Source organism: Phyllopteryx taeniolatus, chromosome 5 (assembly GCF_024500385.1).
Source record: "Phyllopteryx taeniolatus isolate TA_2022b chromosome 5, UOR_Ptae_1.2, whole genome shotgun sequence".
In the NCBI taxonomy this organism is placed as follows: domain Eukaryota; kingdom Metazoa; phylum Chordata; class Actinopteri; order Syngnathiformes; family Syngnathidae; genus Phyllopteryx; species Phyllopteryx taeniolatus.
The window spans coordinates 4374994-4397977 of NC_084506.1; the positions used below are offsets into that span (position 1 = coordinate 4374994).

Genomic DNA, 22984 nt, shown 5'->3' on the forward strand with positions numbered 1-22984 from the left:
CGCGAGAAATTTTCCTGATTTATTGTTGTGCTCGAATTTAGTGTAGCTCAGCTATGGCAGGAGGAACTCTGTTCTTTTCATAATCTAGAGTCAAGTTGTTGTTTTGCATTATAAAGTTGGTTCCTAAGTAGGTCTGTTGGATTCATTGCATATTCCTCTGAGTTGTTTTGAGTTTTATCTCCAATTCGCTTTCTAATTTTTATTTTTGTTTTTTCTTGTAGGAAGAGTATGAAATGATTTTGCCTCTAATTACAGATTTCCCTGTTTCCCAAACTAAGGACTGGGATATAGTTGTGGAATCATTCATATCAAGAAAATCTTCCCATTCCTTCCTTTCAATTATATCGAGCTCTGGATCTTTCAGTAGAGAAGTATTAAAGCGCCAGGTTGGAGAAGGTATCATGTTTGATTCAAGTTTGAGGCAGAGAGAAATTTGAGCATGATCGCTAATAATTATTAGATGTATTTTGGAAGTGCTGTTTTGAGCAATTGAGTTATTTGTGTCAAAGTAGTCAATTCTCGAGAAGGAGCGGTGAACTGAAGAAAAGAAAGTGTATTCCCTTTTTGTATGATTAATTTTTTTTTTATTCCCCATATGTCGGCGAGTCCGAAATCGCCCATATAGTCATCTAATATTTGTTTTGTATATGAGTTCAGCATAGATAAAACATGGACATGGAGCACAAGGGAATATATCACGAGTTAAACATAAAAGCACAGGTACTGTAGCCTGCGAATACATATGCGTACAGTGGGGGCAGGGAGGGGGGAGTGAGCATTTGGTAGGAGTAAGGGAGACGGTGGTGAGATGTCGGAATGGGGACGAAAACATCGGCAACCACCTAGGACACAGCCCGGTAGAGGCGGCAGACCAGTGAGTTGCTTGCTGAAGAAGCCCAGTGGCAGTAGAATAACGCATTAAAAAATATATACATTGGATAGCAAGATTATACAACTCGTCGAAAGTGATAGTCACCACAAATAGGATTACTTCACAAAGTTTTACCTCAGAAAGAGGAACCAGACAAGGATGTCCACTCTCACCAATGCTATTTGCAATATTCATCGAATCTCTTGCTGCCGCTATGTCAGAATGCTAATATTAAAGGTATCTGCTCACTAGTGACAGAACACAAAATCAATCTATATGCTGATGATATTCTTCTTTACTTACAGGCCCCCAAGTATTCTCTTCAGGCAGTCTTCAATCTCATTAAAACATTTTCACAAATATCAGACTACTCAATTAACTGGACAAAATCAAAAACAAAACAGCAAACTCATGGACTCCTGGAGATCAAATCCCAGATTATCCTATTCCTATAGGAAACATTAAGTATTTAGGTTTCAATATTTCGTCAAAACTCACAGAGCTAACCAATCTAAATTACAGACCACTTCTGGAAAAAATATCATCTGATTTAAGACGCTGGAATAACTTGCCTATATCGTTACTGGGAAGAATAGCTACAATAAAATGAAAACATTACCTCAAATAAATTATTTATTTTCAATGATTCAATTTAAGACCACATTTAAATGTTTTCAAACCTTAGATTCTGCTGTAATATATTTTTCTTCAAACAATAAGAAAAATAGAATCAGTCCATCCACTCTTCAAAAAAGTAAACAGGAGGGAGGCCTAAATGCTCCTAAATTTAAACACTATTATTTAGCTAACCAATTACAATACCTCATCAAATGGTTGCACCGCAATGAAGAGTGTGACTCTTGGCTAGAATTGGAACAAATAGACTGCAACAACATCCAACTGGCCGAAGGCGGGGACCTTGGCGATCCGATCCCCGGCTACAGAAGCTGGCTCTAGGGACGTGGAATATCACCTCTCTGGCAGGGAAGGAGCCCGAACTGGTGTGTGAGGTCGAGAAGTTCCGACTAGATATAGTCGGACTCGCCTCCACACACAGCTATCGGGCCTTTTTGGCCTGTGGGACTCCTGAGACAGCTGATGGGTACCGGCTGGCCAAGCGGAATGCAGCTCTGGTGGTCGCTGAAGCAAAAACTCTGGTATGGGAGGAGTTCGATGAGGCCATGGAGAAAGACTTCCGGACGGCTTCGAGGAAATTCTGGTCCACCATCCGGCGTCTCAGGAGAGGAAAGCAGTGCACCACCAACACTGTGTATAGTGGGAATGGGGCGCTGCTGACCGCGACTCGGGACGTTGTGAGTCGGTGGGGAGAATACTTCGAAGAACTCCTCAATTCCACTGACAAGCCTTCCCATGAGGAAGCAGAGTGTGGGTTCTCTGAGGCGGGCTCTCCTATCTCTGGGTTCCAATTACAGGGGGATCACACTCCTCAGCCTCCCTGGCAATGTCTATTCAGGGGTGCTGGAGAGGAGGGTCCGTCGGGAAGTCGAATCTCAGATTCAGGAGGAGTAGTGTGGTTTTCGTCATGGCCGTGGAACAGTGGACCAGCTCTACACCATTCGGCAGGGTCCTCGAGGATGCATGGGAGTTCGCCCAACCAGTCTACATGTGTTTTGTGGACTTGGAGAAGGCGTTCAATCGTGTCCCTCGGGGAGTCCTGTGGGGGGTGCTTCGGGAGTATGGGGTACCGAACCCCCTGATACGGGCTGTTCGGTCCCTGTACAACCGGAGTCAGAGTTTGGTCCGCATATCCGGCAGTAAGTCGGACTCGTTCCCGGTGAGGGTTGGACTTTGCAAAGGCTGCCCTTTGTCGCCGATTCTGTTTATAACTTTTATGGACAGAATTTCTAGGCGCAGCCGAGGCGTAGAGGGGTTCCGGTTCGGTGGCCTCAGTTTTGCATCTCTGCTTTTTGCTGATGATGTGGTTCTGTTGGCTTCATCAAGCCGTGACCTCCAACTCTCACTGGAGCAGTTTGCAGCCGAGTGTGAAGCGGCTGGGATGAGAATCAGCACCTCCAAATCTGAGACTATGGTCGTCAGTCGGAAAAGGGTGGCATGCTCTCTCCAGGTCGGGGATGAGATCCTGCCCCAAGTGGAGGAGTTCAAGTATCTTGGGGTCTTGTTCACGAGTGAGGGAAGAATGGAACGGGAGATCGACAGGCGGATCGGTGCAGCTTCTGCAGTGATGCGGACTTTGTATCGGTCCGTTGTGGTAAAGAAAGAGCTAAGCCGAAAGGCGAAGCTCTCAATTTACCGGTCGATCTACGTTCCTACCCTCACCTATTGACACGAGCTGTGGGTCGAGACCGAAAGAACAAGATCCCGGATACAAGCGGCCGAAATGAGTTTCCTCCGCAGGGTGTCTGGGCTCTCTCTTAGAGATAGGGTGAGAAGCTCGGTCATCCGGGAGGATCTCAGAGTAGAGCCGCTGCTCCTCCACATCGAGAAGAGCCAGATGAGGTGGCTGGGGCATCTGATTTGGATGCCTCCCGTACGCCTCCCCGGTGAGGTGTTCCGGGCACGTCCCACCAGGAGGAGACCCCGTGGACGACCCAGGACACGCTGGAGAGTCTACGTCATTTGGCTGGCCTGGGAACGCCTCGGGATCACCCACGGAAGAGCTGGATGAATTGGCTGGGGAGAGGGAAGTCTGGGCGTCCCTGCTAAAGCTACTGGCCCCGTGACCTGACCCGGATAAGCGGTAGAAAATGGATGGATGGATGGCTGGATGGTTGCACCGCAATGAGGAGTGTGACTCTTGGCTAGAATTGGAACAAATAGACTGCAACAACATCCAACACCAAAAATCCCATTTATTTCTACTAGTCTTAAATGCCATAAATGCTTCAAGAATCCAATAAACGCATCCACCTTAACGGCTTGGTGGAAAAGTTTAGAATCTACAGGATCTCAATTAGCTCCCAGTATGCTCTCCCCAATCTGGCATAATCCAGATTTAGAAATTAATAACGTACCCCTTCATTTTAGTACATGGGAACAACATGGATTTGATCACCTTCAACAACTATTTAACAATAATGTTTTTAGGACAAGTGATGAATTGTTCCAAGAATTCCAAATAACAGGGGGAAGCTTTCTTCAATACAATAAATTGAAAGCAGCAATGAAAAAAAGAATACCAACACTCCAGAGCAACCTCGAACTGCCGGAGTTTGTCAAGCAAATAGTGAAGGTTCTCCCGCAAAGTAAAAAAATCTCGGGGCGTTTGTCTGGGAGGCGGTGGCATTGGGTCCCTGCGGCCCACACTGCGTGGCCAGTTGTCGGGGCACCTCGGTGGGGCCGGCGGACCGCCCTGGGTCCCTCGGTGTGGGATGTGTCCCGTCCACCGGGCTGCTCTCGCGTGGACCCCTGGACCCGTTCCCACCGCTCGATTAATTGGGTGGGGTACTCAGGCTCCGTGGTGCGGGCACAGCCATTACAGGACACTTCTGTCAGTTTTTGTGCATGTAAAACAATTCACTTGCATGTATCTGCAGGCACACACCCCTGGGACTCTTACACTGGGTGTGGGACCACGCACTTATTGCTCTTGTCCTGTAGACTTTTATAATTTACATAATTTATCCCACCACACTTCAGTTGTCCAGCTGGGTTCGCGACCCTTGTCCTGCATGCTTCTTCTCCTGTCCTTGTCCTGTTCTATCTTGTCCTGTCCTTCCCTCACAGGGTGTAGTACTACAGCTCCCATACAATACTGGGGCACGCATTTCAGAGATCCAACCGTTTTTGTACGCAAGCAATTCAAAAGTCAGTTTTCTATTATCCATCCAACCATCCATTTTCTGAGCCGCTTCTCCTCACTAGGGTCGCGGGCATGCTGGAGTCTATCCCAGCTGTCATCGGGCAGGAGGCGGGGTACACCCTGAACTGGTTGCCAGCCAATCGCAGGGCACATAGGAACAAACAACCATTCGCACTCACAGTCATGCCTACGGGCAATTTAGAGTCTCCAATTCATGCATGTTTTTGGGATGTGGGAGGAAACCGGAGTACCCGGAGAAAACCCACGCAGGCACGGGGAGAACATGCAAACTCCACACAGGCGGGGCCGGGGATTGAACCCCGGTCCTCAGAACTGTGAGGCTGACGCTCTAACCAGTCGTCCACCGTGCCGCCGAGTTTTCTATTATATGTCTTTTAATTTGTTGCGATCTAATGAAGGAGTCCAGGGTTTGGCAAACCTTTTGACTCAGGGGCCACATTGACTTTTACAAATTGACAGGCGGGCCAAGCCAGGACCAGATGTTAACATACAAAAAAAAAAAAAAAAAAGGCAGTGTTAATACTTATATTTGCTTTTGATGGGAACAGTGTTGTTTTTGTTGATCACCTTTTTCGCCAGCGCGTTTTGTTACTGCGGGAATTCTCGGAACACATCCGAGGTGGAAACGTTTCCTGTTCTAAATAACTGGCTTGTTTACCTTTAAGAGGGAAGCAAATGTGGCCTGCCAGCATGAGGATGAAATGTTTTCAGTTGATTTTTTTTTTTTTTTTTTAAAGAATTACTGTGCTGCACCTGAGATGAGTCCAATTTGTTCCGATTTCATTTGAACTTTTTTTTTTTTTTCCTTCTGTCAACCTGTGAATTGATTGAAATGCAATACTGTTGAGCCGCACCTGTTGAGTGCTAACATACCGCACGCTGTCCATCATCTCCTGTCAGTTATTTTGCATAGATATCGCCGTTGCTTCCGGACTTCTTTTTTTTTTTTTTTTTTACACACATTCAGTCTTGTTATGCATATAGTACTGCAAGTCGAATTTACTTCCTTATACACTCAGATAGAGGAACTAAGCAGCTTTTTTTTTTTTTTGTCGCTGTCCTTGTCAACGCTCCCTTTTGCCCGGAGCTTTATTTGACATTTGTTAAAGGCATGATTAAATAAAGCATAAATAATTCGTTCGGCGTTTAAAGGATCTGGTCAACGTCTAAGGTAAGAATACAATTCTAATAACCTACATTTTGTGACTGTCGTCGTTTTTGTTTCCCTTCACCGGCGAGACAATATGATAAAGCTGACAGCAAGGACGAAAGTGACTCACGCCATTGTTGTGGGAAATTCCTCCAGCAAACATTTTAACCTGGTCACTTTTGTATAAATGCGGCAGCTTCGGGAGAACAAAATTCACAATGGCGACTTTATTTGATTTCGTGGCGAGTCGCGGCTTAAATAACTCAATAATGTCTCATTAAGTGACTTTTTATTTTTTTATTTTTGTTGCATTTCCTGTTTCAGCGTTGCCGTTTGTGAAAGGCGGCTTTGTTTTGTCGACGCCTTCGCAGAAAAGTGAATTCCATTGCGTTCTGTCAGACTATTATAGCATTAACAGTGCAGGTGCAGCACACCACGATTGTTACAATACAGTTGTGCTCACAACCTTTCATACAATACTGGCAAATTTTTTTGTGTGTGTGTGGGGGGGGGGAATCCAATTATTTCCTTTATTACTATGACTTGTTTAATGATTTTGTTCTTTAGAAATGTAGATTCATTTGAATTTGATTGCAAAATAAAATGAATTTTGCCCTGTCACTCATGTTTTCTCAAGAATGGTAAACATCTTCGAAATTCTCCAAGCTAGATTATAAAAACCTATGCGCGCGACTGCATTAATAACTTCATTTTATTTTGTTGGAAACAATTTGCTCCTGCCATTTTTAATTGGTAAACATGTCTACAACCCATCATTCATTTTTTTTCAGGTGAACGTAGGTGTATCTGTGAAGAATAGTTATGATATATATATATATATATATATATATATATATATATATATATATATATATATAAATAAGAATACTTTACATTTGAAACGAGACTAAAGTGCAGATGCCAGAATAATTACTGGGGAAAAAAACAAACAGTATATATTAGTAGACATTTTAATTTACCACACTATATGAGGTTTCTTCCTTGGCCCTTGCAAGGTAATATTAAAATGGATATACTGTATAAGAAAAAGTGAGCTGAACACGGGGCAGACTTTCTATTGACGTTATGACCATAATTTGTTAACCATTGTAGTTTCCAAACCTTTAAATATTACACATCTTTTTTTTGACAAGTATGCAATACTATACACCGCTTGAATACACTATCGGTACGTCAATTATGATTCCTGTTTCAAAAGCGGGATCTTTGTGATTGGCAGTCATCATTAAATACTGTAAATGTTTATGTCCCTCCATGTTCCATCAAGGTTCAAGAGATGGCGCACTGGGGGAAGCAGGGAGAGATAACAGAGTACAGGAAGAGTATGATCAAAAGGGAAATGGAGATGGGCATGGTCATGACGGTCTTTAGGCAAAAGGCAGAGAGGTTGACTGTTCAAGTCATCATGGAAACGCAGCAGGTGGCCTGGACACGCACCGCAGAGAAGACTGATGGTGTCTGTGAGTATTTGCTCAACTTGTAATATTGTGCATGTTCAAAGTAGTCACACATTTGTCAGCCAAATGCCATTATGTTGCCATATTAATTAAAGAAGAAAAAAAAAGGGTTGGGTTCATCCATCAATCTATCATCCACACACATGGTTATAACTGTAATTGTTGACACTCCCCTCATTAAAAAAAATAAAATAAAATAAAAAAACATTTAAAAAATGAATCAATAATGAAAGCACCCTGGAAGAAAGAAATAATAAAAAGCATAGCCTAATTGGAATGTTGCACTTGACCTCTCTGTTTTCCTGGTGTGGTTTACACCTATCATAATTTAATAAAGATTTAATGATCAACTAATCAATTTCAAGTAGAATACATTCTGTTAGTATGTTTTTATTATTTAAGGTGACGTTCCAACTGAAGGACATAAGTCTTATGTGGACCCACAGTAGGTAGTGAAATAATTCGCTTGAAGGGTGCCTTCACCAGAATGTGCATTGCAGCTCCTTCCACACATATTTTATGGGATTTAGATAAAGGCTTGTCAAAATAGTAGTTATAGTTTTGTTCTTGAGCACTTTTGGGAATTTTTTTAGCTCTGCGTTTTCATTATCCTCCTTGAGGACCATGACTAGCAGTTGAGACCAAGCTTTCTGACACTGGGCATTTAGCTCCAGAATGCCTTGATTGTGTTGAGATTTCATTGTACCCTACACAGATTAAACTATGTCAGCTCTCATGAGATATCCGTTCACCTTCCACAGTGTTCTTTTCTTTGTCCACAAGGTACAGGCTAAAATTTTGGTACCTGTTTCGCCTTCTGCAAGTTGCAGAGAGAAACGGCCTCACTTATCAAAGAGTGCGTAGGATTCGGACTAAACGCGTACGTACATGCAAAAGTTGAAAATGGCGTACGACCAAGATCGCACACAGGCACACCTGTAGGGAATTTGCCTTGATGAGTAAAAATAAAAAGTACATACAATTTGTTAAAAAAAAAAAAATTTTTAAAAAGAATTGCGTCCCATTGACAGTACACTGCTACGACAACTGAAAAGAAGTCCTAAGAATTTACTTAATATAATTGTATTATTTTGGAGAAGAGTGGAACTCAAAGACCCCTTATGAAGAAGACCAATTATGAACTCAGGTTTCCCTTGCCTGGACGCGGGTCACCGGCGCCCCCATCTGGAGCCAGGCCTGGAGGTGGGGCTCGAAGGAGAGCGCCTGGTGGCCGGGCCTGCACCCATGTGGCACCCACCTGTGGGAGGGGCCATAGGGGTCGGGTGCAGTGCGAGCTGGGTGGTGGCCTAAGGCGGGGACCTTGGCGATCCGATCCCCGGCTACAGAAGCTGGCTCTTGGGACGTGGAATGTCACCTCTCTGGCAGGGAAGGAGCCCGAGCTGGTGTGTGAGGTCGAGAAGTTCCGACTAGATATAGTCGGACTCGCCTCCACGCACATCTTGGGCTCTGGTACCAGTCCTCTCGAGAGGTGTTGGACTCTCCTCCACTCTGGAGATGCCCACGGTGAGAAGCGCCGAGCAGGTGGTCGCTGAAGCAAAAACTCCGGCATGGGAGGAGTTCGGTGAGGCCATGGAGAAAGACTTCCGGACGACTTTGAGGAAATTCTGGTCCACCATCCGGCGTATCAGGAGGGGAAAGCAGTGCACCATCAACACTGTGTATAGTGGGGATGGGGCGCTGCTGACCTCGACTCGGGACGTTGTGAGCCGGTGGGGAGAATACTTTGAAGACCTCCTCAATTCCACCGACACGCCTCGCCATGAGGGAGCAGAGTCTGGGTTCTCTGAGGCGGGCTCTCCTATCTCTGGGGTTGAGGTCACCGAGGTGCTTAAAAAGCTCCTCGGTGGCAAGGCCCCAGGGGTGGATGAGATTTGCCCGGAGTTCCTCAAGGCTCTGGATGTTGTAGGGCTGTCCTGGTTGACACGCGGTTGAATGTGTCCTTCGTTAATTCCAGTCGGGAGCAGTCAGTGAGCGTTGGTAGGATGCAGCCAGCCACCCCCAAATGCAAATTTGGAATATGCATATTACACACACCGGCGGCACGGTGGACAACTGGTTAGAGCGTCAGCCTCACAGTTCTGAGGAGCGGGGTTCAATCCCCTGCCCCGTCTTTGTGGAGTTTGCATGTTCTCCCCGTGCCAAAATCCCTACCATGCATGTTTTTGGGATGTGGGAGGAAACCGGAGTGCCTGGAGAAAACCCACGCAGGCACGCGGCATGTGCGACCAAATTGGTCGCACTCTAGAGTTCTGAGAGAGTGACACCTCTTTAGCGATAAAACATAAATAACAGACCTAAAACTATAAAAACATCCATCCATCCATTTTCTGAGCCGCTTCTCCTCACTAGGGTCGCGGGCGTGCTGGAGCCTATCCCAGCTGTCATCGGGCAGGAGGCGGGGTACACCCTGAACTGGTTGCCAGCCAATCGCAGGGCACATACAAACAAACAACATTCGCACTCACATTCACACCTACGGGCAATTTAGAGTCCCCAATTTATGCATGTTTTTGGGATGTGGGAGGAAACCGGAGTGCCCGGAGAAAACCCACGCAGGCACGGGGAGAACATGCAAACTCCGGATTGAACCCGGGTCCTCAGAACTGTGAGGCTGACGGTCTAACCAGACGCTCTAACCAGTCGCCCACCGTTCCGCCATAAAAACATCATAATGATAAAATACAATAATAAAACAATGAAAACTAAATTTAAAAAAGGATAATACCCTCGCCGATGCTGCCTTGACAACCTCACCGAGCAATCTATGTGCCCCTTATCGCTAATGTGTGCATCCAACAAAACTTTATACAGCTCATCTTACCTTTTGGCTTTGACATAATGTTTCATACGGGGTGGTCTGGCTGTGGGTCGGTTGTGTTGCAATTCTGCAATTATACACCAGCCTGCCACCCCCAACAAATATTTTTCTGCCTGCAGTACCAACCTTCTACCAAAAGAGGAAGGTAATGCACTGTGAAGGGAGTTTGAATACAGGAGAAGGGAGGCATATGTATGGAACGTGGCTTCTATGGCGCCAGAGGAGCTTCAAGGCGGAGAATTAGTAGAATTTTCTCAAATTCACACTTTTTAGTTGATAATCAACATTAACATTGAACATTTTGGGTGGTAAATATTATTTACTGGACGGGGAGTATATAAAATTTTTTGACTTGAGTTCGTTGTCACATTTCTGTATTATGTATTACTCGTGCACTCACTGTAGTTGTCTCGCCGTGCTGCACTATTTGCATATAGTGGCCACTCATGCCAGAGTAGTATCTGCTCCATTTGCACACTGATTGAGGAGTATCTGTAACATTTGCACAACCATTGTCCCAGATTATCGCAGTACTCGTCACTTTAAACCGCATACACTCCTTGAAGTCTCAGTGCCCTTTGCACAATGGTCATTGCACCGGACTATTGCGATATTAGCCATTCGAACTGAGGACTCTGCATCTTTTTGCACAATTGTTGTTTGTTGTTGTTTTTTGTTAATGTCTTTATGTCTCCAAAGTGTTCTGTAAATTGACTGTCTGTTGTACTAGAGCGGCTCCAACTACCGGAGACAAATTCCTTGTGTGTTTTGGACATACTTGGCAAATAAAGATGATTCTGATTCTGATTCTGAAAACGGTTATGTACAGTAACTTAAGCTGTCAGATAATTGTAACAGATTTAAAAAGCAGGAACATTTTGGGCTAAATGACATACAGTACTCACCTTTCGTTTGTCAAAACTGAACTGAAGTACAATACTTCATGTGGATGTGAAAGGCCCGGTTCGACTGGGTTTGCCTTGGACCACGCCACTGTGCTTAGCCAGTGATAGCCAGCCCACAAACTGAGACAGCATGGTGCATCACTTGACTGTGCTTTGATTAAGAATCCAACTACCCAGCTAGCTAGCCCGTTAGCTGCACTAAAATTCAAACATTCCTCGCAGTTATATGCTTAATTTTTTCAAAGTCAGCTGGGATAGGCTCGAGCACCCTGCGACACTGAACAGTATTGCCACTATGTCGTGACCCAACTTTATAAAAGTTAACAATAGGGAAAACGTATTGTTTAAAACCAGCCCTTGAAAACAATTACATCATATTTTTAAACATAACTACACTATGCTTACATGTGCCTTGTAGAGCACCGTATTAGGAAACTGAAGATAAACATGTCAACTGCATAAATAAGTAAATAGAGTAAAATTAAATATAACAATCGCGCAAAATACGGCCAAAGTTTATTGGCTAATGTTTAAATGCAATCACCAACTGGTCATTTTTTGACTGGTCATATCATTGACAAGATATTCAATAAATCGTCATCAGGGCTGTTATGGGTGAGGGGAAATCTTAAACTTGTTTGAGACAGAGATTCCTAACTAATGAGTAGCAAGTATTTGCCACAAAGTTTTACTTCAACAACATACCCACCTTCAAGTGAAGCACAAGCTTCCTCTTCTGTTGCCGCCCCCCACACACACACACACGTCACTTGCCCCCGATTCATCATGTCTTGGTGCCCAAGCCGGTGTGCGAGGTCGAGAAGTTCCGACTAGATATAGTCGGGCTTGCCTCCACAAACTGCTTGGGCTCTGGTCCCAGTCCTCTTGAGAGGGGTTGAACTCTCTTGCACTCTGGAGTTGCTCGCGGTGAGAGCCGCTGAGCAGGTGTGGGTATACTTATTGCCCCCCGTCTCGGTGCCTGTACATTGGGGTTTACCCCGGTGGACGAGAGGGTGGCCTCTCCATGTACCATACCATGTACCATGTCAAGCATACAAAACTGCACTTTTAGCCCCCCTGCTGTGTTCTCATCAGTGCACCCAGCTCATCCATTTTATGACTTGCCAGCACTTATACGCTGGCTCTGCATCCTCCTCTGTGTTACTCCTCTTTGCCGAAGTTTCAGGCAAATCCCCGCTGGCGCTTATGACTCATTTATGGAATTGGTGAGAACGAGCAGCTAGTCGCGTATCTTTCTGAGCAGCATGAAGGTGAAACATCATATTGCGCTTGAAGTTTGGATTCAGTTACAACATATGTCCCCACACGTTGTAAGCAACTTACAGATAGATGACATTTTTGTGATCGGTCCATATAACAAAAGGAGAAACGGTCCCCTGCAGCCAATCCCTCCATTCTTCCAAGGCCCAGAGGATGGCCAGCAGCTCACGATTCCCTACATCGTAATTCCGTTTGGATAGGGAAAGGCGACGGGAAAAGAAGGCACAAGGATATAATTTCTGGGATTGGGGTCCTGCTGGGAGACGACGGCCCTCGCTCCAGTGTCAGAGGCGTCAACCTCCACAGCAAACTGGCAGGAGGGGTCGGGGATGGGGGCACTGGTGAATAGCTCCTAAAGGCGTTCAAATGCTTGGGATGCACCAGGGGTCCAATGGAATGGGGAGCTGGTGGAGGTGAGACTGGTGAGAGGAACTGCTGTAATCATGGATAAATTGACGGTATAAATTGGCGAAGCCTAGGAATGGGCCAGTTAACCACTGCTTGGATTTTTGCCTGGTGTGGTTGTAACTGTCCTTTGGCAATGATGTATCCCAAGAAGTGTACGGAAGAGGGATGGAATTCACATTTTTCCGGTTTCACAAAAAGGCGGTTCTCAAGTAGGCGTTAGAGGACTTGGCGGACATGCTGGTGATGTTTCTCGGGGGAGCAGGAGAAGATGAGGATATCATCTAAATAGAAAAAGATGAACCGGTTGTGCATGTCACAGAGGATGTCGTTAATGAAGGTTTGAAAAACTGCAGGGGCGTTGGTTAACCCAAAGGGCATGACAAGATATTCAAAGTGTCCAAGGGGGCTACTGAAAGCAGTTTTCATTTTGTCTCCCTCTCTAATGCGGATGAGATGGTATGCGTTGTGCAGGTCCGATTTGGAGAATATCTGGGCGTCGCAGAACGGTTCAAATGAAGGGTCAATGAGGGGAAGCGGGGATTTATTTTTCACAGTGATGCAGAGGAAACTCGAGCCAATACCAGCCGTAGCGACACCCCCGACTTGGAGGAGAACTGCAGCACATTTTCAAAACAACGCACGTGGGTTGCGCTTGAGTATCAAGGCAAAATGCGCATGGGATAGCTGCAGTGTCGTGAGGGTGGTTGCCGCCCGCACGAATATAAAGAAGCTTTTAGTGGATGTTGGTTTCAGGCGAGGGGGGATCGGAGGAAGATCTTGGCATGGTGTCGCGTTGGATTCCAATATTGACAATAGCCTTCATCCTGTCTGTCACACCGAACAGGGCATTTAGGCTAGTAGAGAGTGAGTTTTGCGTTGGGCTTTGCTCCAATGGGGCACGTAGGGGTGTGGGAGATTCCAAGTGCTGCCTCATCTCATTCCTCATTCGTTCCGATGAGTGTTTGGATGATGCTGATGAATCCATCTGCGCCTCGTGTCACCTTATCTCTTGTTCCTCTGATTGTTTGGGAACAACTGCAGACTGCTGCGCTTTTTGTCCTTCAGCCGCGTCAACAAGGCCAATGGTTTCCCTTTGGGCCACTGAATGTTGGCAGCCAATAACTTAACCCCTTGTCTATTGAGACAGAAACCGTTTGCCTTGTAAACATGTCTGCGCTCCCAAAACACGCAGACATTGTCAATGAAGCTCACGGATAGCGCAGCACACACTCTTTGAGCTACTTATTTAATTGACTGAGCCTACTGAAACGTTCATCTCCAAATCGTACCATTGTGAGAGGTCCACTTATGAAAACCTCAGCATCTAGACATTGCACTTTTATTAGACCAATGAAATCTCGCTTCACTACCTTTAATTGCTGCTTGACAACATGCAGGGTCAAAGTAATGGCCACTCGTCAAAATATGTCTTGACTCACCCAGTCCGTGTTGCAAGGAAGCTTAGGCACCGCTGATCAATCCTTTTTATATTGATGGACCTCCAAACATGCGTTCAGCCATAAGCACAGTATTCTGATTAAATTCCTTTTGTTGGATTCATTTCCTACAGAATAAAAAACATGCTCTCCTTTAAATTATTAGTGTGTTAGTGGGAGCGGTGGGCACATCCTGACTGTTGATAACTAATCTGCTATGTAAGGTGTTTTCATATTTAAAGTGTGCTCCATTTTTCTGATTGATTTCAATGGCATTTACAAGTCTCATGCTGCATGATTTACAGCCAGCCTTAGAATTCAATGAATTACATCTCTTTGGTGGTTACACACAAATTTCCAGGCTACGCACAGAATTCTGGACGGGATAATGGGTGAATGAAATGTTTGGAAAAAAGACTTATAAAAAAGGGAGAATATAGCCCTCAAAGAGTACTTACTGTATAGTATACAGCTTTTCTAACTAACTGACTGACTGACCTGACTGACCAGACAGACGGATGGACGGACTGACTGGTGAAAACATTACTCGCCTTTAGACTTTCACGCTTGGCTGAAATAATTAGGAATGTGTTTTTTATTACTTCCTATCACCACAAAGTAATAATGGTTACTTAGCTGAAGCAGTAGTTGAGAAAACTGAGTGATTAAATGTGATTGCTCATGTAACACAATTATAATGACTCACTCATAATTATTTTGGAACTGTGTCCTTCTTTGTTTCAGTGGATCTATTTGAGATCCGAGAGGTTCGTCCAGGGAGAAATTCCAAAGACTTTGAGCGGTTCAAAGATGGCAAGGATAAACATGACGACAATACTTGTTTTACCATCTTCTATGGCTCACAGTTTGTTCTCAACACCTTGAGTCTGGGAGGTGAGTAGTTCATATGAGCATATTAAATGTCGTAGCCTTGTGCATATATACAGTATGATGCATTGCCTTCCATGAAGAGTGAATTTTATGTGATCTCAATTGTGCAATAGCATGGGTCATTGTAGTTTGTATGAGCCATTGGTTGAATTTTTCGTTATTTTTTGCTTTGTCTTGCGAGCTGAAATTTGAATTATGAGTGAGCTTCACATATGCATACACCGCAACTCGAGTGAAGGGGAAAAAAAAGGAGAGTGACAGTCATCACTGTTCTTGAAGCCATTTATTTAATGCGACAAACACTCAAACACATACAGTGCAGTGAAAAAGTATTGGCCCCCTTCTCAAATTCCTATCCATCCATCCGTCCCATTCTCTGAAACGGTTATCCTCACTAGGGTCGCGGGCATGCTGGAGCCTATCCCAGCTGACTCTAGGTGAGGCAGGGTACACCGTGAACTGGTCACCAGCCAATTGCAGGGCACATATAAACAAACAACCATTCACACTCACATTCACACCTACGGGCAATTGAGACTTTTCAATTAACCTACCATGCATGTTTATGGGATGTCGGAGGAAACCCGAGTACCCACAGAAAACCCAATCAGGCACCGGGAGAACATGTAAACTCCACACAGGTGAGGCAGGATTTTAATCCAGGTCCTCAGAACTTTGAGGCAGATGTCCTAACCAGTCGTCCACTGTGCCGCCATCAAATTCTTATATTTTTACATAGTTTCCCTACTTTAATGTATAAGATCATCAAAAAATTTAAATATCAGACAAATATAACCCAAGTGTACTTAAAATGCAGTTTTTAAATTGTGGTTTCATATTAAAGAAAAAAACCTAGTCAAAGATACCTGGCCCTGTGTGGAAAAAGTAATGGCCCCCTAAATCTAATCACTGGCTGGGCCATCCTCAGCAGCAACAACTGAAATCAAGCGTTTTCTATACCTGGCAATGAGTCTTTCACATCTCTGTGGAGATATTTTGGCCCACTATTCCTTGCAGAATTGTTTGAATTCAGCAAGAATGGAGGGTTTTCGAGGATGAACTGCCTTTTTAAGGTCATGTCACTGCTTTTCAATCGGCTACAAGTCTGGACTTTGACTTGGCCAATCCAAAACCTCCTTTATTTGTTTTGTTTTGTAAGCCATTCAGAAGTTGACTTGCTGCTGTGCTTTGGATTGTTATCCTGCTGCAGAACCTAAGTGCGCTTCATCTTGAGGTCACAAACTGATGACTGAACATTCTCCTTCAGAATTTTCAGTTAAAGAGCAGAATTTATGGTTCCATCAATCACAGCAAGTTGTCCGGGCCCTGAAGGAGCAAAGCAGCCTAAGATCATCACACTACCACCACTGTCTTTGACTGTTGGTATGATGTTACTTTTTTGAAATGCTGTGCTACATTTACTCCAGATGTAATGAGACACACACCTTCCAAAATACTCTCCCAAAGGTTTTGGGAATCATTAAGATGTTTTTTTTGTTTTTTGCAAAAGCCTTTATGTTCGTTTTGGTCAGCAGTGGTTTTGGCCTTGGAACTCTGCCGTGGATGTCATTTTTGCCCAGTCTCCTCCTTATTGTTGTCTCATGAACACTGACCTTAAAAGTGAGGCAAGGGAGGCCTGCAGTTCTTTAGAAGTTGTCCTCAGTTCCTTTGTGGCCTCCTGGATGAGTCATTGCTGTTCTCTTGGGGTAATCTTTGTATGCTGGCCACTCCTGGGAAGGTTCACCACTTTTCCATGTTTTCTCCATGTGAGGATAATGGCTCTCCCTATGGTTCCCTGGAAACATAAAGCGTTAGAAATGGCTTTTGTAACCCTTTCTAGACTGATAGTTAATTTATTTATTTACCGACTGCTCTGGAATTTCTTTTGATTGTGTCATTGTGTTGCAGCTTTTTTCAATCATTTGTCTGACCTGATTTTGTTGGGACAGATTCTGTTTAAGTTATTTCTTGATTGAAAAGGTCTGGAGGTAATCGGGCTTGGTTGTGATCAGTGAAAATTAACTAAAAATTGTGATTAGTTATTTCATGATTTGACAAGGGGGGTGATAACTTTTTCACATAGGGCCAGGTAACTGAATAGTTTTTTCCCTTAATATTTGAAATCACCATTTAAAACAGTGCTGCTCTATTATTTTCTCTTGCGCCACCCCCCCTCTCCCCTCCAGAAATAAGAACAACATTCCATTGGGAGAAATCCATTTATGAAAGCCTCAGCATCTAAACATTGCATTTTTGTTAGGAGATAAATGAAATCTCGCTTCAGTACCTCTGATTGCTGCTTGACAACATCCAGGGCCCCTGTGATTATAATGTCAGATTTCACAGGTAGGTGCTCATTAGTGATCCCCAGAATTTTATTTAGAGCTATCAGACACCATATCATTGGTAAAACACAGTACTTTGGTGTTCTTCTCACTGCAAAAAAGTTTGACATCCTTGACAGGCTCTGCACTTGGTGATGGAGCTTTCTGAAAAATTTGAATATCATGGAAAAGTTTATTTATTTCCATAATTCCATTCAAAAAAGTTAAACTTTCATAGATTATAGATTCAGGGCCAATAATTTATTTTTACATAAAAATTGGGTTTCCAACTCATAAAACCCACGAAATCAGGAATTCAAAAGAATTAGAATGCTGTCAACAAATCAGCCCAAATTTTGCAGGCTATAAATGTTTTAAACGGTGTGTCACACACTAATAAACTCAAAGCACGTTTCCGCAGGTTTCCCAAGGTGTCATTAAATTGCTTCAGTTTGGTTCAATTGTATCAGTTGTGTTCAATATGGGGAAAATGGCAGACAACTGGCCAGACGACCATCATTGATATCCATAGGATGGGTAAGCCACGAAGGTTGATAGCTAAGGAGACTGTGTCCAAACTTATCAATGGAAATTCTAGTGGAAGGATAAAATGTAGCAGGAGAAGATGAACCAGCAAAAGAGATGACCGTGGGCTTCAGCAGATTATCAAACAGAGAAGATTCAAGAATCTCGCAAAGATCCAGAAAGAGTGGAATGAGGCGGGAGTCACAGATTCAAAAACCACCACATTCAGACGCTTCCGGGAGATGGACTACAACAGTCTGGTTCCTCGGATCAAGCCAGTTTTGAGCCTAAGCCAATGTAGGAAGTTTCTCAATTGAGCAAAGGAGAAGAAGGACTGGACTGTTCGCCAGTAATCCAATGTCCTCCTTCCCATGGGCTCACCACCTGTGGGAAGGGCCAAGAGGGTCAGGGGCAGTGTGAGCTGGGTGGTGGCTGAAGGTGGGGACCTCGGTCTGATCCCAGGCTACAGAAGATGGCTGGAGCTGGAATAGGTGGTGACCAGGATGTGGAACGTCCAAGAGGATTTTGCATGCCCTTGTCTTAGTCCTGGCAGCGTGCAAGTCCTCAAGAGTGGGTAGGTGGGTCCCGATAATATTTTTCGGCAGCCTTGACTGTCCGTTGCAGTCTGATTTTGTCCTTCTTTGTGGCAGCACCAAACCAGGCTGTGATGGATGAAGACAGAACCGATTCAATGACTGCTGTGTAGAACTGACTCAACAGCTCCTGTGGCAGAGGTTGCAGGAAGTACATCCTCTGCATGGCCTTTTTGAGGATAGAGTTGATATTGGTCTTCCACTTCAGCTCCTGAGGGACTTAATTCCCAGGAACTTGAAGGTCTCGACAGTTGACACAGGGCAGTTGGACAGTCTGAGGGACACCCGTGGTGAGGGATGTTTCCTAAAGTCCATGATCATCTCTACTGTCTTGAGCGTGTTCAGCTCCAGGTTGTGTTGGCCACACCAAATCTCCAGCCGCTCCACTTCCTGTTGATATGTGGACTAGTCACTTTCTTTGATGAGGCCGATTGCTGTTGTGGTTCCTGCAAACCTCAGGTGTTAAACAGCCGGGTGCGTTGAGTTGAAGTCGTATGTGTGGAGAGAGAAGAGCAGCGGAGAGAGGACATATCCTTGGGGGTTTGGGGGGGCTGGTGCTGATGGTGTGTGTGGATGAGGTGCTGTCCCCCAGCCTCACCTGTTGTGTCCTGCTCGTCAGGAAGCTGTAGATCCACTGGCAGATGGCAAGCGAGACATTGAGCTGGAGAAGCTTGGAGGAGAGCAGCTTGGGGGATGACCGCTTGTAGTTGATTGTAATCCTCGCCAAACTGACGCAGAGCAATTAGCAGCAAACTGGTTTTACATCTTTTCTGCATAATTTCTTGAGCGACTTGGGTGACCCAAGCATATTATGAGGGTCTGCTGGGAACATCTGCCAGAGTCTCCTGTCAGAAGCGGTTTCATCTCCCACCTCTGGCAAAACTTTGCCCACATCCCTGGGGAAGAGAGGGTCATTGAGTCTGAATTGACTATGTTCTCCATCTCCATTGTTGAGGCAGCCGACTGGCGCTTTGGCCGTAAGGTGGTCGGTGGCTGTCTTGGCGGCAATCCCCAAACCCATTGGTAGACACCAACGGTAGAGATGCCGTCAAGCTGAAGGAGTCTTATCGGGGCTTTTTTCCCTGTGAGACTTCAGAGGGAGCTGAACTCAACTACGAACTCCCGAAATACAAGCAGCACATCGACTGTCCTACCAGGGAAAATAACATTTTAGACCACTGCTATACTACGCTAAAAAACGCATACCGTGCTATACCTCGTGCCGCCCTGGGCTCGTCTGATCACTGCTTAATTCACTTAATACCGACGTATAGGCAATAACTTAAATGCGCAAAGCCTACAGTGAAAACAGTGAAAAAGTGGACCAATGAAGCAAAGATGGAACTTCAAAGCTGTTTAGACTGCACAGACTGGAGTGTCTTTGAAAATTTAGGTGGCAGCCAGGTTGAATATACGGACACTGTCACATCCTATATCAGTTTCTGTGAAGATGTGTGTGTACCAACAAAGTAATTTCGCACTTTCAACAACAACAAGCCGTGGTTCACTGCCAAACTTAAGCAGCTTCGCCAAGCTAAGGAGGACTCATATCAGAGCGGGGACAGGGCCGTGTATAATCGCGCTAGAAATCTGCTGAATAAAGAAATTAACATTGCAAAGAGGAACTATGCAGCAAAGTTGGAAAAACAGTTTCACGCTAACGACTCTAAATCAGTCTGGCATGCATTCCAATCGCTGACTAATTACAAGCGACGATCCCCCCAAGCTGAGAACAATAGCCAAGTCGTTGGCTAGTGTGCTATCTCAAAGGGAGATTTGAGATGGGTCTATAGCTTGCTAACATGGAAGCATCCAGCATTCTATTTTTTAGCAGAGGCTTAATGGCAGCTACTTTAAGAGCTTTAGGAAACTCACCTGACTGAAGTGAGCAATTTATTATTTGCTGCAAATCAGCTAGCACAGACTTCGCAATTGCTTTGAAAAAATCTGATGGTATTGAGTCAATACAGCTCGTTGATGGTTTCAGCTGCTAACCCGTTTTCTCTACAGTTTTTTTGGTCAACTGTATCAAATTCTGACATGGTAATAGTTTTTCCTGGGTGACTTCAGATGTAGTATCATTTGATCATTTTGCTGATTTGTGCTAATATGTATCCTGATGGATTGTATTTTTTCACTAAAATAACAAGCAAATTAATTGCATTTATCTGCTGTTAGGAGTTCTGGAGAGGGCGGGGGTTGTGAACGTGTGAACCACAGCAAACAGGGTGCGAGTATTGTGTCGAAGTTCTTACTGATTATTTCAGAAAAGTGTTGCTGTCTAGCTCTGACTAACTCTTGGTTAAAATTACAAAGACTGTCTGTAGAGGTCATAGTCAATTTGGAGTTTAGTTAGTTTAGTTAGAAAAAAAGAGGGGGGAAAAAAGGAATAACAAAAAATAAAGAGAATGACAATAATAATAACAACAACAACAAATAATACATGTCAAAAGTTTACTTTTACACTAATAAAATCTAATTGTCATATGGCACACTACCCAGGCAAAGGAATCAAGAGACTAGATTTAGCATTTGTTGAGGAAGGGTGACCAGCTATCTACGTATATATACGTAATTGATTTTTTTGGTTCTGCTGATATTTTTTCTAACGCAATATATTCTATGATGAGATATAGCCAGTGATTGATGTTAATAGCTTGTTTTTTTTCTTCTTCCAGTTTAATAGAATTGTTTTCTTAGCGGTAACTAATGCGACGAGTAATGACTGTGAATATTTATTAGGGAGGTCAATGATGCTTAAGTCGGCAAGTATGCACAATCTTGGGGAAAGTGGAACCCTGAAATTCAAAATATGAGAGTTTCTGTGTAACCGAAGACCAAAAGCACTGAATTGGTGTGCATTCCCATATAACATGAAAATAGGTGACTGGGGTATTTTTGGTGCATTGCGCGCATATATTAGATGGAGAGAAGCCCATTTTATGCATAGTGTGTGTTCTATGGAGCACTTTATATTGTATAAGATGTAAATTTGTGATTTTTGTCATTCTAAACATATTGTTACATATCTGTATCCAGTACTTACGGTCAGCAGACATGGAAAGGTCTTCTTCCCATTTAGTGATTGGTAAGTGCATTTATTTAGTGCATGAAATTAATTGATAAACTTTCGAGAGATTTATTTTCCTTTGTAGAAGAATTTGCTTGACAAATTTTAATTTTATTTATTGCTGCTTTTAATTTATTGTATTGAAAAAAGTTTCTGCCTGTTATTTGGAATTCTTGGAACAGTTCATCACGTGTCCTAAAAATATAATCATTAAATAGTTGTTGTAGGTGGTCAATTCCATGTTGTTTCCATGTGCTAAAATGAAAAGGGTATATTATTAATTTCAAAATCTGGATTATGCCAGATTGGGGAGAGCATACTGGGAGCTATTTGAGATCCTGTAGATTGTAAACTTTTCCACTAAGGCGTTAAGGTGGATGCTATTTATTGGGTTCTTGAAGCATTTGTGGCGTTTAAGACTTGTGGAAATAAATGGGAGTTTGATGTTGTTGCATTCTATTTATTCCAATTCGAGCTAAGAATGATGCTCCTCATTGTGGTGAGGTATTGTAATTGGTTAGATCAGGGGTGCCCAAACCTTTTGGCTCAGGGGCCACATTGCCGTAAAAAAATGGTCATGCGGGCCAGCATTAATTTTACATGCTACCGACGAGGGGAATGCTTTTTTGTATTTTTATTTTACTTTGTTTTACTATGCTGTCTGCTGCTAGGTAGATCTTATAACTGCCTGACCTGGATAAATGAAGGTTAAAATAAAAATTAATGAAATGCAAAATAAAGTATTTTTATGAAATTTGACTCAAACTCAAACTTTATTCATCAGAATCAACAAACAACATGTTTGCATTAATGTGAAGGGTGATACTGAGATCTTGACTGCAGTAAATGGGGCAGGTCTGGCTAGCGGTGGTTTTAATGCGCAAGATGTCACGCAGGTGGGAGTCACTTAGTCTTGTCCTCACGCGGTTCTTATTCATGTTCATGACTGAGAATGTCTTCTCACACAAGTATGTCGAGCCAAACAAGCTCAACATTTTCTTAGCAAATGTACGAATCTCTTGGAACCTGTCTTTATCCAGCTGCTGGTAAAAGTTGACAAGAGGGAGTTGTTGGTACCGGCTGCAGCTCAATGAGCTCCAACTGCAGGTGTGCTGGAACGTCACTGAGATCCACGGAAACGGGAGAAGAAAAAAGCGTGATCTCCTTTTCAATAGTTGCAAAATCCCTGAAACGCTGTTGAAACTCCTCAGTCAGAGATGAGATGTTTGCGGCATACCTCCTCATTTGCGCACTGATATTGTGCGCTGGAAAACGGGTCATTATTTCTTGCAGAGATTGAACACAGCCACAGTCTCTTGGCAAATTAGGCAGACGCAGTTGTTTCTAAACTCAGTGAAAAAATATTCAGACTTCCATTTGTCCTGGAAACGTTGGCCCTCGCTATCAACTT

The 22984-nt window shown here is 43.9% G+C and overlaps 1 protein-coding gene across 11 annotated transcripts in view; it reads left to right on the forward strand.

Annotated features, from left to right (window-relative positions):
• Positions 1-5507: 5507 nt before the first annotated feature.
• The window catches only part of plcg2 (phospholipase C, gamma 2), a 94161-nt gene continuing 76684 nt past the window's right edge, over positions 5508-22984 (forward strand). For 9 of the 11 annotated variants that reach the window (XR_009788407.1, XR_009788403.1, XR_009788408.1 and 6 more), the window contains exons 1-3: positions 5508-5844; positions 7112-7304; positions 14915-15064. Coding sequence is in view for 3 of the 11 variants with exons in the window: in XM_061772422.1 (XP_061628406.1) it covers positions 7121-7304; positions 14915-15064 (334 nt within the window). In the remaining 8 variants the exon portion in view is untranslated. The remainder of the gene's footprint in view (positions 5845-7111; positions 7305-14914; positions 15065-22984) is intronic. The other 2 variants (XM_061772420.1, XM_061772421.1) reach the window with 2 other exon arrangements.